This window comes from Gallus gallus, chromosome 14, assembly GCF_016699485.2.
Source record: "Gallus gallus isolate bGalGal1 chromosome 14, bGalGal1.mat.broiler.GRCg7b, whole genome shotgun sequence".
NCBI classification, from domain to species: Eukaryota; Metazoa; Chordata; class Aves; order Galliformes; family Phasianidae; genus Gallus; species Gallus gallus.
The window spans coordinates 5,588,913-5,605,786 of NC_052545.1; the positions used below are offsets into that span (position 1 = coordinate 5,588,913).

Genomic DNA, 16,874 nt, shown 5'->3' on the forward strand with positions numbered 1-16,874 from the left:
GCCTGCAAAGATGTCCAAAACTCCTTTTCCAGCATGATGGCTGTTTCCCTGCCTCTGACCACAGCTCTGAGCAATTGGGGACAGGCAATATGCCAAAAAGAAGCATAACCTGGTCAAGGTTTGGGGTAAAGCCGCCATGGTGAGGGGTCCAAGCGTTGCAGTCTGGTGACGACTGCAGGGGAGGGATATTTAAAGCACTGAGCTGCGACCTGAAGCAGGGAAGGGCACTGAGAGAGGACAAAATACACCTTTTCTCTCCTGATGTTCGCAGAGTGATCAAAGGTGCTACTTTTCTTCTGGAGCTTTAGTGCAGGAATGATGGTGGAGCTTGCATTATTTTGTGCACTCACATTTTTTTTTTTTTCTGGCTTTAAATAAAGCCACAAATGTGTGCTAGCTTTCCTTCCTTTCTCATTCCTAGGATGCTGGCACTCAATGCATCCCAGCATGGGTGGTTTGGCATCAGGCTTTATCCCCCAGACCTTTAAGAAACGGAGGGAAACCTTAAAAGTATGCTTACTTTTGCACTGGGAAGGTGCCGCTGCCACATATCACCTTCCTGAGATGGTCCCTAAATCTACTTCTCTGGAAAAGAGCTGCACAGACGCCTGAGCTTTCACTGTGTATTTTTCTTTCTCCTTTCTCCTGCCCAAAATGATGCTGAAATCTCCCAGAGAAGAATTATTTCCATGTGATCCCAGCACTTTCTCCTTTGGCTGGAACATTGAATGTGGTTTTGGGTCTGTGTTTTTTTTTTTTTTTTTTCTTTTTTTTTCTTTTCCCTTATTCACAATTTTTTTTTTTTTGGTTTTCATTTCCATCATTGTGTGAGGCACCGTGCAAGCAGACAGACTGGCTGAGCATTGTAGGGAAACCATAGCAGGACAAAAGCACAGAAACTCAGCACAAGTTGATGCAAGCAAAGAACCAAGAAAAAAAAATAGCTTTTGCAAACAACCTAGCTGCTGGATCTCATAAGGAGCAGGACGAACTTTCAGTGTTTCATTTGGACTCCAGCTAGGAAGCTGCAGCAGCTACCGAGGACTGAAGAACCTGAATGAACAGCAGCTTTCATATTATGCATCCTGCTAAGCAACAGCAAGGAAAGTAAGAGCCAGGGTTCTGAGTCACAAGGTAAGTTAAATGGGTCTGAATAAGTTGGGAGAAAAATACTATTGCTATGGGGAACAAAGAGTTCCCACCTTGCAGAAGCAGGTTGTGTGGGTGAGTCATAGCAAGAGGTGGTCTCTGCCCACACTGCTTCCTCTCTTCTGCTTCACCACAGCAGGAGAAAGAAGCACAAGGCCAGGTTACTGTTGCACCAACTGCAGTTTGTTTCTGCTAATGCTGCTTGCTTGCTACACCCACCCTCCGCTGCAGCACCACTGCCCGGTCTGGTTGTGCTCAGGATGGAGCTGCAGCTGGGGCAGAGTGGAGCGGAACCATGCCCAGGAATGTGCCTTTCAGCTATGATAGGTGAAGGAGCCTTGGTGCCATTCACCACACCAATGCTCTTTGCTCCATGGGAGAAGCTGCCCTGCGAATGATTTCAGTGCAAGTGGGCTGGTGTGGCGGCGGCATGAGGCTGAATCACTGTCTGGACTTGCATTGGGATGGGCGTTTGTTTAGGAGCCAGAAAAAATCCTTTTGCTGCCTCTTTGTGATGTGTGATAGCTGCCTGTAGTTTGGTACCAGGTGAAGATGCTGGTGCACACGTATACCCATCAATTTCCACACAGGCACACCTTCTTCCCTTAGGGTGCTTGCAGGGCACCCACATTAAACCAATGGAATTCCCTGGGCCAGGGCGTGTGCAGCAACAGGAGAGGGGCTTTGCTCGGGATCCTCACCTCTTCCTATGCATGTGGCATCATGGTCACCCTGCAGGATGCTGCTGTACATCAGTGGGAGTGATGGTGTTCCCATGGGCATCACAGCTAGAACGGCTCCTCCTGGGCAGGGACATCAGAGACTTCATCCACATGCCAAAGTTCATCCAAAAATACAACTACCCAGAAAATCCACAAACTCTGACCAAACATCCCAGTGGCCACTGCAAACTGCGGATGCAGATAGCATTCCTGGGCCTCTCAGTGGCCAGATCCCGTCTGTGCCTCCATCCCCAGCCAACTCACAGGGCTCGAGCTGTCCCCAGCACTGCTCCCAACCCCTCTTCACCCTAGTGCAATGTATAAACACTGCAGACAAGAGGGCGTTAACAAGGTCATGTGCAAACCACTGCTGACAGTGGAAACTTTTAAACCATACTGCCCTTCAGGATCCAAATATTCTCATCTGCAGGACCTCAAGTTGTCCCATGGCTGCACATGGGCTGCTGATGTCCAGCTTGAGAGGGGCATCTCTGCAGCATCACGTTGGAGCAGAACTGCCCCACGCTCAGCAGTGATGCTCCTCCATAGTTTTGGACTCATGAAGAAATTTTAGATCCTCCTGGGGAAAAGAAAAATAAAAGACTCTCAAACGGATCATTTCCAAGAGGAAGTCCAGCATCCAGACCTCAGCACTGCTTTGTTTCCTGCTGCTGGCAACGCGAGGCAGGCTGGAGCGACAAGGAGCTCGGGGCGTGCAAGGAGGCAAAAGGTAAAAAAGCAGAAGCTGAATAATTTCTGCCTCTGGAATGGTGCCAAGGTCTGAAGCTGACACATCCATGTGTCTTCCGTCCCTGCGGCGCAAGTAGGGTTTTAATCTTAACCGCCCTCATGGGTTTTTGGCTCAGATTTATCACTAATTAAAATGGGCAGCGGCTGGCGTTGTCCCGTGTACAGTGAATTCAGAGCAAAGGCAGCCATAGATTGCTTTTCCAAGTGAAGCCATAGCAATAACAGGAAGTAAAACGTTAGCAAAAATTTAAAGTGCGGCTCCAGGATCCAAGAACGATTTCTGCCTCATGAAATCTTGCTGCTGCAGTGCGTGAGCTCAGCATGGTGATGGCTGGGATTTAATCTCTGAGCACCCCTGCAAGGTAAGCACATAATGTGCCCACACTCATGCCATTGAAAACAGGGCCTTGCAGTGGGTTAATGCAGATCTGTACCACTAGCCTGTGATAGGAGAAATCCAATAGATCCCATAGGGGCTGCTTGCAGAGCTCAAGGTGACCCATCATGGTTTGGACTCTGCTGACCCCACATTGCTAATACAGAGGAGAGCCCTCTGGTTCAGCCCCCAGAGTGATCTGCTTTGTTTCCTTTTGTTTTTCCCACCTACATAGCAAGTAAGCTATTTTTGCAGATATGATGGGAATTTTTTGTCCTTGCTGTTGCCCAGGTGTGATGCTTTATATGGAAGTGTTAAAATTCTTCAGGAATACAGCGTCATTAAAAAGCTTTGCATGAGCAAACGCATCTCATACATAAGCTACTACTTTGAGCTGTGAGATTAAACTCAATCATGAACCGAGAAATCAATCAAGGTGCTCTCAGTGCCAAGCAAACATATTTAAATAAGAAGTTGCACACAGGTAGAAAGCATCACCTCATTTAACTCCCAGAATAGAAACAAACGGTTTTTGTTTGTGGCATCCCTAAAGCTCTGCATGGAAGGAATTTGCTTTTTTCAACTGGTAGACACCAGGAATGACAGGTGTTGCTGGAAAACCAGCAGATTCAAAGCATAAATAAAATGCCTGTTGGCTTATACTGTGTGCTGTAAACTGGTCTGTCTACTCAAATCCAGAGAAGGGACCAAGAAAAAAAACACAAAAACACCACCCAAATCAGTCTTATAAACCTTATCTATAGTCCCCATCAAGGAAACCTTCTAGTACATTCAAACAGCTCTTCAACAGCAGTATATATTCTGATGTTATGATGAACACAACCAAATACCAGCCATTATCAGCACAAGAATACCCTGTAATTAACTGCTTTTGTCAGATTCCGGTGTCTCATTTCACGATTCATAAATCTTCATTATTTGCCAAAATATTGTTAAATACTGCTACAGCCATTTAGCATATGGAGAATTTCTTCTTCTTTCATATCTTGGTTGGTTCTGTCCTGGAACTGCTGGCTGTGTGGTGTTCCATGGGTATGGCATGGGGAGGCTTTGGAGCATTCTGGGGAGACTGAGATCATTTATCTTAGTATTATGTGTTGCACCTGAACCAGCTGGATGTCCAGCCTCACAATGAGCTTCCTACTCCCCAAGCATTCTGCAGGGAGCACCAGAAACATCCAAACAATTCACATTGTTCTGAATGTCACCACAAGATTTGCAATGGAAAAGTTTCAAACTCATTTATCCATCAACTGTCTCAATATGAGCTCAAGCTCAATGAAGAGCCAACAAAGCTGAACTGGAGAAATGTGTTTGAGAAAGGAAGGGCTGAGAACCTCCTCTTGTGTCCAGATGAAACATTTATGGACCCTAAGGTTTCCAAAGCCAGCAGAAGAGCTTTCCCTGGAGCAGAGCAGCACTGAGCTCCTTGCTCACTGCCTTCTGAAGGGAATAAACATCAAATCTGCCATCCCACATTTGACAAAATGAAGCCAAAATAATTATCCTTAGGGGGAAAAAAATACAATAGCTAAAAACCGCTCACTTTGCCTCACAGACCTCAAGTGCTGAGCCCTATCTTTCCTTTTTATATCTTTTTTTTCTTTAAGATATCAGGTTTGACTTCTCCACCATCATGAGAGTTGTGTTTGCTTCTCCTCCAAAATTTGGCCCAAATCATTTCTTTTTTCTTCAGATTGACATGTTCTTGTTATGTGGAAATCCTTAGCAGTTTTTTTTCCTTTCCTGTTGCACACTTCATTCCTCTGATTTAAAGTTAGATGTCTTTCAACCTGAACCCCATACCAGTGGATTCTTCATTCTTTCAGTCTTCTCAGACTCCCCTCCCTCCACTTCGCTCCTGTTTTACTTCTCCACTCCTTTCTTGACTGTTATAAGCAAACTGTAAAACAGAAACTCTGTTTATTTGCATACATCACTGAAGCTTCAACTAATCAGATATTTTGCAATCAAGTACGTGTTTCTGTATTCAGTAGGGAGGACAGTGACACATACATGCACAGAAAAAAAATTAGGCTGGCCCCAAATTCACATCTGACACCATTTCCAGAAGATTGAGCCACTTGGGAATGTAAAATCATGAAGGAAAATGTGTGTGAGGCTCTGGGTGTCAGTTCAGGATGCACTGAATTGACTGGATTTGTGCCTGGTTGGCTTCATTTTCCAGATGCAATTTCTCGCCAATAACTTGAGTAATTGTTCTTCATGAATCATGCAAACAGCCATGATTTCCTCAATGGGTGCTGGGATTATAGTAATGTAAAAGGTGCACAACCTGAACACTGATTTTTCACCCCGACTTCTCTTTCTTAAGCCTCGTCTAAAAATAGGAACGTCATTCATCTTAAGGAGAATAATGGCCTATAAAAATGTAGAAGTAATTTCTTCATATTTATGAAGCCTTTGCCTGCCACCCATTATGAATTCCCCTCTTAATGAATGCTCTTTCTCCTTCATGAAGGTATTATGAGCAATTATGTCCTCCAGTTTTAATGTTCAGCTAATGTAATCAAATGCCTTAGACTTTATCCCCAGGTTATTGACTATCTACAGTCCCAAGGACTAAAGAGCTTTTAGTCTCATAGGAGGATATGTTGACCCCAGTAGTCTGGGTCTCTGAGTGACTATATGGTCTTCCTTAGACCATTACATATGTATATGCACAAGCTTTAATCGCTGCAAAGGAGATCCCAGAAACATTACTCGGACCCCAATCGCTCTCTGTAGTGCAAGCTCTTTGTTCCAGTCATGTACAGGCTGCTTATTTATGATATGCTGTCCATTTAGGCTCGCATTGCATTTCTGGTCCTGGTTGGCAGCACAAAGATGGCTTAAGGACTGAATGAAAATTAAAAAGGACTTAATGAAAATGAGAATTCAAGCCCTGAACACTGATATAAAGGAGCATTAATCCCTCAGACTTGTACCTAGGATAAGGTACAATTACAACCAGAAAGATCATTTCAAGTTATGACAGGTTTGATGAAAGAACTTTCACTAATGTCAGAAGCAAAGTTATTATATTGCTGCTAATAAGTATTCATCTAGTTTCCAGGGAGCTGGATTACACCAAGTAATAAAAGGTGTGAATGACAGCTCTTTTGGGGCAGGTAAGAACTGAAAGAAAACATCTCCCAACAATGACTGTACAATCCAATTTCCTTGCCCCAAACTAATCATTTTTTCCTGTATTTTCTTGACTAGTCCATGGTGTGCCCAGTGAAGCCTTTGTGTAACTCATGGGTAGATACCTTCTCTCCCTCTGCAAAATGCTCATTGTTCCATTTCTGAAAGCAAAGATTTCTAGGCATTGCCATCCCCACCTATTCCAGGAATTAGAGCTGGTAGAAGAGGAGCTCTACGAGCTGCTCCCAGCCTGAGGTCAGCAAGAGTCCATCTCTCACTAATTGGACTTTGGATAAGGTCCAAAAAGGCATCATTCCAAAATCTGTCTGGTATGAGACACCACTGCAATGAGCAGAATGACACTGATTATGCATGGTTTGAGGAGGCATTTGCCTGCCGCCAGCTCCATTCCCTCCCTAGATGGAGGGTAGAGAGGAGCTCAAAGCAAAACCTCACTCACCAGTCACCACCAGAAACTTTTTCTGCCTGTTCATTTCATCCAGTGTTCAGGGCCTTTGGGGCTTGCCAATATCAGCTGAAAATGCAGATGTTCTCAAGCTACTATTTGTGCAGAGCAAGCCCCAGTTTGATCCATGCCTGCTGCAGCTATTTGGCTCTCTGTCCTGCACAGTGGAAAATAAAAATAGGAAATGTACAGAGGAATTATACTAAGAAAAGCAAATGGACAAAGTCAAAGCCACAAACCACTTGGCTAGGTCATGTCAGAAAGATTACCAGCAAAATATTAAGAAACCATCTAAAAAGAGAAATGCTTTTACTTTTTAAGTTCATTTTTCCACCAGCACTTTTCTCCAAAAACAAAATTGGTTAGGTAAATATTTCTATGAAGTTTCATTTTCTGCATCTGATTTTTCTTTTTTTCTTTTTTTTCAGGATGGCAAAAAAAGGAACAGTTATTGAGTAACACTTTTTACCCAGCAGCTTTTGCAAGGGCAATTCCAACCTCAGCCAGATAGCGACAGCACCTTGAGCAGTGCCTGCTACACCTTGAAGAACCTCAGCCTCTGCTTCTAATCTGAAAATGTGTTTTCTCTTTCCTGCTTTTACACGCTGTCTCTTGAAAGATATTTCAACCATAAGTAATGCACAACGAGGATTACCTTTTCCGTTGCTTGTAAACAGTACGCTGTGGGGAACCCTTCCTACCTGGAGTCTCCTAGTGCCACTACAAGATAAGCTAATAATTAATCAGAAAAGCACCTTGCGGCAACATTAGCAGATGGCCCATCAGTGGCTCTGATGCGAATCGCCATGTTAATCGTTTGTTCTTTGCCCGCTCCAGCTGGCTCGGATGAAGATGAGCGCAGTGTTCCTCCTGCTCCTGGTGTCCATCCCCAGCTCCTTGGCGGAGCAGGACCTGCCAAGGCGGGAGCCACGGCGCCTGTCATGTGTGCGGTGCTGCGGGCCCTCAGAACAGCCCGTCTCCATCATCTCCTCACGATACACAAGGATGAGCAGTGATCCTGCTTCCTCGATACCCAAAGTACAGCCAACCATAGACATCACTATCCTCAAAGGTGGGTAGAGGTGACCACAGCCATAACATCCTTCCTCTATCTTGCTTGCACATCTTCACCTGGCACGTTGTGCTCTTTCCTACACCAAGAAACTCATCTGATTTATTTACCCAAGAGGTGACATGGCACAGGCTGTGTGTGCACAAGTGAGAAGTGGCAAGAGGCTCTAATCCATCAGAAAATGGAATCACTGAGAGCTCAAGTTATATCATACTAAAAAAAACAGATGCAAATGTTATCCAAAAAGTTATTCCAAAGAATAAGGAATAAAGAACAAGTAGAAATTCTCACTCACTTCTCCATTTCATGTGCTTTGTCTTACAAAGACAATAATTAAGCATATAATACAGGAGATATGTCAGGGAGTGCTATGTATAGAGACATGCAGACCAGACAAAGCCTGTCCAAGGACCAAATCAAACTTAAGCCAAATCTTTAGCCATTTTTTTCCCTGCCCTAAGCTGCACATGGAGGTGCTGTGCATTCAGCTGGATCTCTCTAAGTGATCTGGTCAGGTAATGGAGTCTCACTGCTTCACTGTTTTGTGCATCAGCACTGTGAACTCAGTAAGACCAAGCTTCCACCTGGCATGCTTCTGAGAATAAAGAGGGTGATGGTGCCTGACATCTTCTGCTTTCCTTTATGTTTGCAGGTGAGAAGGGGGAAATGGGAGAAAAAGGGTACCCTGGAGCAGCTGGGAAGGAAGGAGAGAGAGGGCTACGTGGTTTCAATGGACGGAAGGGCCAGAAAGGCCAGCCTGGACCCCAGGGCCACTCATGCAAGCAGCTCTATGCTGCCTTCTCAGTGGGTCGCAGAAAGCCCTTGCATAGCTCAGACTACTTCCAGCACGTCATTTTCGACACAGAGTTTGTGAACCTCTACAAGCACTTCAACATGTTCTCAGGAAAGTTCTTCTGCTACGTGCCAGGAATCTACTACTTCAGTCTCAACGTCCACACTTGGAACTTCAAGGAGACCTACCTGCACCTGATGAAGAATGAGGAGGAGATGGTCATCCTCTATGCCCAGCCCAGTGATCGGAGCATCATGCAGAGCCAGAGCCTGATGCTGGACCTGCAGGAAGGAGACGAGGTCTGGGTGAGGATGTTCAAGCGGGAGCGAGAAAACGCCATCTATAGTGAGGAGTCTGACGTTTACATCATCTTCAATGGCCATTTAATCAAGCCAGCTGTAGAGTAGCTGTTCCTCAGCTTCACGCTCAGAGCTTTTGTAGGGGTTTCTCTGATGCATTAATGTCTTCCCTTTTAGAAATGCACACCTAGCTCTGCTTAGAAGGACTGCAGCAGGCAGCCTCCTGGTGGCTTTGTGTCCATGCCAGGGACACCTGTGAATGGAGGTGATGGGGCTTCAAGGTTCTGCAAGAGATGACCACAAAAGGTTTTAACCCTTAGCATGCTCTGGAAACAAAGCACAGAAGGTCCCAGTTCTGCAGCCCCATGTAGATCCCCAGGGACATCCCTGAAGAGTTTGCCAAGTTGGTAGCAACAAAATTAATCTCTGCTTTTCCTTGGAAAAGACAGGACTGTAGGGATTAGAAGGGATTTGGGGAGACTGAATAGCTCAAAGAGACATTTGGATTAGATCTAAGGGTTATCTTCAAATACCTGCTGTCCAGGTACTATTTAAGGAACATATCTACCACAGTACTTAGCAGTGGCAGTATTGCTAACAAAGCCCCCTTCCTGCCAGCACCCACACCATGCCTGCTCCACTCAAGTGGGCAAGTACACACAGTGTTAGCATTTCGCACAGTACAATTACCCTGAAATACATTTCTGTTCCATTTCATGTAATACTACATTCTGAGAGCAAAATGCTAGAATTACATAAATAACAGCATAGTGACCTGGAAAACTTTCTCAGAGGCATAGTTTTAAGTACAGCTGCAGCCACATGCCATAACTTTACTAGACTGCTACACTGCTAGCAAAGCTTCTTGCACAACACCAGGATACCAGGGGCATTTCCATTTTAAGGAAAACAGTGGGCACTGCCTTAGGATGCTATCTGTGAGTGCTCACTGCCAAGCTGGAGTCTTCCAGACATGAGCATGGCATTAATTACTGTCTTCCAGCACTCTCACCTCTGGTAACTGGAAGAGAAAGCCAGGAGGAAGAAAGGTGCTTCACTACCAGCAGTGATATTACAGGGAATTTGGTTTCACATCATAATGGAGAGGTGCATGCAGCAACAAGAAACCTCATTTCCCCTGGTTCCTCTGTGCCCATCCCCTCCTGTTTGTACCTTGAGCCATTTGTATGAAGGATACATGAAGACAAATTGCTTCACTGCTGTGCCTCACCTACCCACACCTGTTCAGAAAAGTAGCTGAAATAAACAGATTGCTTTGAGTGCACTGGTTTTGTTTATTTCCATATGCTTTTCACAGCACAGGGCTAAAAGCACCAACTGAACACCCAGTTCTGCATCAGCACCTCAGGTGGCACTTTCACTTAAGGACTCCAGAAACTAGACTGAAACCTTCAAGTCTCCTTTGCTGCTCAGAAGGCGCTCCCAGCTGAGTATCGGGATGCAGAAGTTAAATACCAAATCTTTGAGGTCTCAATTTTAGCAAAGATAGGAGTTCGTACGTAGCATACCTGCAAGTAAATACATGATGAAAAAATGGTTTATCAGCCTTGAAAGATCACATCTGCTCCCACTTGCAGCACAGCCTGCTGCAACCCTCGGCAGGAAAAGTGGGAAAGTTGCAGAGCTTTAAAATCCCTCCTAAGGAGGGATCATGCAGATCCCCCATTCCCTGCTGTCAGACATCCCAGCTGCCACCGACAGCCTTTCCTTTCTTTTTTTTTTTCCTCCCCTCGCTCCTTCTAAAAAAGCTTCCTAATCAGCAGCTTCCATTAGGGTGATGGTAAAAGCCCTAATGGCTGCATTGCTTGTTTGCAGCACGCCACTTAGTGCTGAGAGCACTGGCAGAGAGGTGCCAGCCCTGAGCAAACACACGTGCTAGCAGAAGCCTTCCTACTGCACTCACTGAAGGCATTTGCTTTTTCCCCAGTCATTACCACCTTTCCCCCCTTCGTCCCTCCTCTTGCACCACCCCCCACCTCGACTTTGCAGCTGCAGAAAGCCACAGCCTGCAGTGGAGCTGGAATTATCCACTGGGGCTGTCTAACATACCCTGCATATAGAGTGGCTCTGTGCACCTCCAGCTCACCCCATCCACTGTTTGCTGCACTGACTTCAATTAAAAAGAAAATGATCCAGCCTTCTTAAAATGTCACAACCAACTGGAGTTATTGACAGCACCTAATCCAGCACTGGGAAAAACACCCCTGGAGCACACTGATGTTCAATGCACACCGACTGGGGAAAAGTTGCTTTCTACCAGGAAGGAAGCAAGAAATCCATATATCTGTATCTGTGTACATGTGTCTCTCTGTAGCACTTAAGAGAAGCTCTGATAGGACACATTCAAAATGCTCTTGACTGATATGCCAGCACCATACGCAGGCAAGTCATTAAAGCCACATCAGTTGCTGGTGCGGAATAGCCTTGCAAATAATGAAAAAAGTTATTGGTTTGCACACATTATTCAAATTAGTCATTCTTATATTGCAGAACTTATAGCCTCAGCCTGCCAAGATGTGTGGAGGAAGAAAAGAAGGAAATACCTAAAAAAGAGAGATGTAGAAAAACATCCCAACGCCACATTCAGAATACATCCCTCCATTTTTCAATTTCAAGGGTTGGGACAAGCATCCCCATTTAGAGCAGCTTAATGAGCCAAATCCAAAGCACAAATATTTTAGAACTGCTCATCAGCATACAGGCAGCCTGCCAGAGCCTCTTTGTAGGAATGGAATTTAAGTCCTTCCAGCAATCCACAACAATTTGACAAAAAAGCTTTTTTTCAGTTCTCATTTGAAGAGGGGAAAAAAAAAAGCTAAGTGCTCAAAACGAAATGATAAAGAAATAGGGCAATTTCTGTTTTATCTTTAATTTTCCTTAAATTTCACACTTGGAAATAAGCATCAGGAATTGGTCAGGCTTTCTGTTTGTTTGTCTTTTCTGCCACAAAAAAATAAATGAAATGAGAAGTGACAAAAGTGCCTCAGCCACCATCATGAAACTCAGATGTGTTTCACTCAAAGCTCCAGCTCTCATCCCCCCAGAGATCTCACGGAAGATGAAGATGCCATGGCTTCAGCATAGGGACCTATGGGAAGCCTGGAGAAAGAGCTGTAAGGGCAGAACCAGAGCCTTCTGCAGCAGCAGATAATGGGCCAGATCAGCTACTCCTAGAGGTCTCCTTTTCCTGCTATGGGAAGATGAAAAGGCATGAAGACAACATATCTTTTTTTGGTTTTCTGACCTCAAAGCAGTCCTGTTTGCACTTCCTAGCCCAGACCTTGGTAATAGCAAGGAGATAAACACATGTAACATCATCCTCTCCTTCATGTCCTCAGCATCAGAGCCCCAGAGCAGCACCTCACACAGAGGAGCATGCTGGGTCAGCATCTCTCCTTCTACCGAGAAGGTGATGAATGGGAAGAGCAAGCAAACAACCCGGGGATGGAGCAAGATTTATGGTCAGCATTAGGAACAAACCCAAGGAGACACAAAGTCTGCAGGTGGCGGCTGCTGCAGGGAAGACAAGTGCTCCATCCCGGGATCTGATGGGAACGATAAGAGCAGCTCTGCCTCAGGACAGAGGAACAAACCAGATTGCTGCTCAGTGTCTCTTTAACCTTCCTCCTCTACAGATTGAAGGTTCAGCATTTTAGCCTAATGAAACACCAAGAAAGCCACAGAAAGTAATTCCTGCTAAAAAACCCCCGCAGGCAGAAGCTCCAGCTGCAATTCCCAACATCCCAAACCCACACAGAGAAAATCCTGCAATGCAGCTCAGTAACTTCTGGGGCTATATCTGCCCTATTTAGTCTCAAGTTTAGAAGTCACCAGATAAACAGACTCATTCTTTACCCTTTGTTGCACCATTGCACTCACATCTGTAGGATTTCTGCAGAGCCCTTGCTCAGCTATACAATTACTCTATGGTTTGCTCTTGGTACTAACCTCTGCAAGCATAAGGCAGGAAAGAATCCTCATACCCACAGGCTTGACAAAAAAATTCTGTTAACTCAAGCACAGAAGTAGCTGAACTCCAACAGAACCTAATCCTCTTTTTCCTATGAGCTGAAAACAGCACAGATATTCCTTACAGCTTCCTACTCTATGCTTTTCTTTCCCACCTAAGAGCAGTGTCAGGATGTGGTGTTTAAGCTCTTCTTTCTATAGAGACACAGCAAACTGCTCAGGATATACCTGAGTCTGCTATAACAAGCTGAAGAACCACATAAGGCCTAAAGAAGTAAAGTACAGGGGTTGTTTGGGTTTGCTGGGAGAGGTGAGTTCTGTGAGGTGAGTTTAATGAATGAGGTGTTAGGAAGGAATGGCAGGTGAGAGCTTTGCTTTAAGCATTTAGTAGATAATTAGATGAGATATTACTTTATGTCGTAGCTTGTTGTACAGAGCTCTGAGCGCACACACAACTCACCCATTCCCATTGCCTGTGATGAGCTGCAGCAGCATTGAGTGTGAGGGTGGCACCAGGGCTCTGCTTGGTCCTGCTGCCCTCCCACAGACCCTCAGGAACTCTTTGCTCTTTAAGTAATTTGGTGCCTTCTGGTACAGCCTCCCAATAACCCTCAGATGTACTCTCTTAGAAGAGCTATTGAAGAGTTCATAGTCCTGGCTGTGATAAACAACTGGTATCTGGCTAAATAGCTTTCAGTGCTATCAGTGCTCATTACACCTGGCAGAGCTGTCGGCTGGGCTAGAGCTTGGTGCTCTCAATGCCAAGTAGCCACAAAGAAACTAAAACCTCTGTGATTCCAGTTTTCTCTCCTATTTATTCCTCTTATGCATGCTTTGCTTCTGGTTAAATCCTGCTGTTGTGTGCTGTTGTTCTCATCTAAGTTGATTAAACTTAGAAAGCAGTTCATTGACTCTGAGACTACTTTAGTGAGCTGCAAAGCAGACGTTGTCTTATTTAAGCTACCTCTTCTTATTGCTGCCTTCTGTTTGTCAAAGCAACAAGCGGAGAGCAGGTTTTTCACAGTCCTGTAGGCTCAGCAGCAGGTATGAATCTGTGATGTAAGGAGTAGGAAAAACAGGTGAGGGGAGAACCTGGGAGGGCTGACTCAATGCCCTGAGCTCATTGCTGAAACAGTTTCACTGCTGCCAAACCCCTGCATGGGCAGGGCTCATTTCTGGTGCTCCCACAGCGAGCTTGTGCTGCCCTGCAGAGAGGATGTGCTGCTCCTACTGCTGCTCCCTGCTGTACAGCAAGTCTCTGAGCTGGACGTGGGGTCATGGAGCCTTTGCTCTCTGCTGAAGCCTTTCAACTGTGCTCTTTGAAGGTAGCCCAGTTCCTTAGTTTGATTTCAGCCTGCAGCAATAAGCCATTCCCCAGTAACCAAGTGATCACAGCTCTCTCTCCTGCCTCAGTGAAGGCTGAGCTGGTGCATATCAGGTGCTTCTTCCAGCCAAGCAAGAGCAGAAAATCTCTATTCTGCTGGCTTGCTTCAAATGCAAGTTCATCTGAACTCCAGCTCTCTGCATGTGTTTCCTCCTGTAAGTATACAGGATGGGACCTGGCAGCAGTTCTGTGCTGCACCTCTGTTGGACTTCTGTGTTCAGCCTGTTACAAGCCTGACCCGGCACTGAGCATCTTACCATGAGGGTCAAACCTCAGCGCATCACCCACTCCTGCAGACAGGTACTGCCCTGCTGCAGCGCTCCGTATCACAGCACTGCTGCCAGCCGTCCCTGCCAGCCTGAATATCCCCCTGTGGTTCTTCTTGCAGCCTGGTTTGGGGCGAGGAGAATTTCGGGTGAGTTTGCACCTCACCTGGCTTTCTAGAAGGATCCCTTTCTATCACGGTAAGAACAAAAGGAAGCGCTGCCTTCGGCAAGCGGGTTTCTTCCTCTCGATAACTTTTAGTTTTACAACAGGAACAGCCAGATAACATCGATGCAGATAAGGCAACCAGGCAACAAATAAAGCTAATGGGTTGTGTTTAGATGAGTTGAATGGAACTTAATGATTTTACTAAGAACCTATTCACTTACAAAGATTTAAAGTAGCAGATAAAATGCAGCAGATAAAAGATGAAAGTGTTAAAACAAATAGAAACCACTTAGCCAGGGAGCAATAGGGAGCTAAAAGGCTGAGCCTTTGGCTTGCACATGCTCCGCAGCCCTCGGTCCGTACCTCGCCCTTCATCCCAGCTGGGAGGGCTGGGGACTCCCATCCTGCCCCTATAGGGAGATGGCATTACAAAAGGAAAGGAAAGATGCTCACCTGCCTGTGAAGATGTAGGCTTTCAGGAGGGAGTCCACAAGGGAGGACTCTCCAACCAGAGATCCTTACCCCATTGCAGTCAGCCCTTAAATGGGGTCTAAGAGAGGTGCAGCCAGGCTTCACCCCTTCCAGTCACACAGCTGAATTGCCTTCACCTGTGCTCCCAGGGCTGACCGGGTCCTTTCCCAGGCGCTCAATCAGTGGTTCAGGCTGTGACTCAACAGTTCCCATACAAACACCTTTAGCATTTTGCCTTACAGATAGTGAATACCTCCCGTCTTTTTGCCCCTTGTCCTATCACAGCAAACCTCCTTGCAGGGAGGTGTTCCATCCCTGGGGCCATTTCTGTGGCTTTTCTCTGGACATCCTCCAGCAGTCACATCTCTCCTGCACAGAGCACTGCACTGCACTTTTGGGCACAATGCTCCAGGTGAGATCTCACAGAGCAGAGGGGCAGTTCTGACCTTGCATCTGCCAAAGCAGGGATGTGGGCAGAGCTTTTTCCCTTCTTGAGGCTCTTTTTCCTGTCTCTGACATCAGAGGAAGTTTTCTCACTGGCAGCTGCACTTCATGTGCCAGCCAAAAGCTGCTGCAGACAATCTGGGCACCCCAATGATTGCTGCCATCCGTTGGGCATGACAGCCTAATGCTGTTTGCAACTCCTTTCTTCCAGGGACAATTGCATTAAAGCCAGCTCACGCAGATTGCTTCCTTCCTCCGTCAGGGTGGAACAAGCACCTCTGTGTCAGCTCACAGTCCATCCCGATGGCTGCAGACCTTCTCCCACCCTTGGCACTGAAAGGCCATCAGTGGGATCAGCCACTCCTGTTTGTGATCCCTGATCCCACTGATGAGGATTTCTCTAAAGCTGAAGTGGCCCAACCAGGAGTCCCCATCACTTGTGCTTCCAGCCCTGGCTAAAAGCAGGGAGGGAAAAGCTTGGAAGAACTCCTGGGAAAATGAGAACGTCAGCACTCTTAAACTCGAGTTAAAAGCTTTGAAAGTGCAGAATTGTGAGTAGACACAGAGTCTGGCCATGAAGCCTGCTCCTTCCTGTCAGAAGTGCTCCTCAGACCACACACTGATGGCAGCCATGCACCAGGGTGGAGAACCGAGCTGCCAGCAGTGGAACAGAACGCTGCTGTGGTGATGCCTGCTGTTGTAAGATCCAAAGAGCTGCTGGGATAGGTGGATATCAGCTCCTCCTTGTTCTCCTGCCATGCAGATGTGCAGTGCTTTCTGTGCCAGTTTGGCAGCAGGGCTGCATGCCTGGGCTTTATTATATATTGCAGAGAGTCTTGCTGCTCTCCTGGGAATGGAAGTACATGGCTGGGAGGAGTATGCAATGCGGGAAACATAGAAAGAAATCTTGCCAGGCACACTGATTTGGGATGCTAGAATAACCACATTGAGTCATAGAGGCTCCTCGCACAACCTCAGCTCTAACTGTGACTCTGTCTTCAGTTGCTCTCCATTATGCTGAGGCTTAAGTGAGCCCTGAGCAGCTAATGCACTAAGTTAGCTCATTAGGAAATGGCAGAGTTCATTGCGATCAGGACCCAGAGGAGTAGTGTATCAGAGCTGAGAAAGGACATTTGTGCACACAGGGTGTTGGCAATGACTCCTGGCCAGCCATGCTCTCACATTTGTGATGGCTGAATGGCTCACGCCGGTTGTGGCTCCATTTAATATAACCCTCAGACGTTCCCGTAGCGTACAGCCCTGGGATCAGAACGAAGCAAAATCAAGCAGACAGAGCATGCACTGAGCTTAGCAACTTGATGGGTGCAGAGCCAGCACTGCCTGCACTGAGTCAGCCC

At 46.1% G+C, this 16,874-nt stretch overlaps 1 protein-coding gene across 3 annotated transcripts; it reads left to right on the forward strand.

Annotated features, from left to right (window-relative positions):
- The first annotated feature begins 822 nt into the window (after nt 1-822).
- C1QTNF8 (C1q and TNF related 8) lies at nt 823-10,080 on the forward strand. Of its 3 annotated transcripts, none has more exons than XM_425240.7 (3): nt 823-1,134; nt 7,469-7,703; nt 8,356-10,080. In XM_425240.7, the coding sequence occupies exons 2-3, from the start codon at nt 7,478-7,480 to the stop codon at nt 8,901-8,903; spliced, it is 774 nt and encodes a 257-aa protein (XP_425240.3). In that variant the 5' UTR covers nt 823-1,134; nt 7,469-7,477; the 3' UTR covers nt 8,904-10,080. The 3 variants fall into 3 exon arrangements, with proteins under 3 accessions (XP_425240.3, XP_046756838.1, XP_004945275.3); XM_046900882.1 differs by lacking the exon at nt 823-1,134 and adding an exon at nt 2,288-2,983; XM_004945218.5 differs by lacking the exon at nt 823-1,134 and adding an exon at nt 2,288-2,601.
- The last annotated feature ends 6,794 nt before the right edge of the window (nt 10,081-16,874 follow it).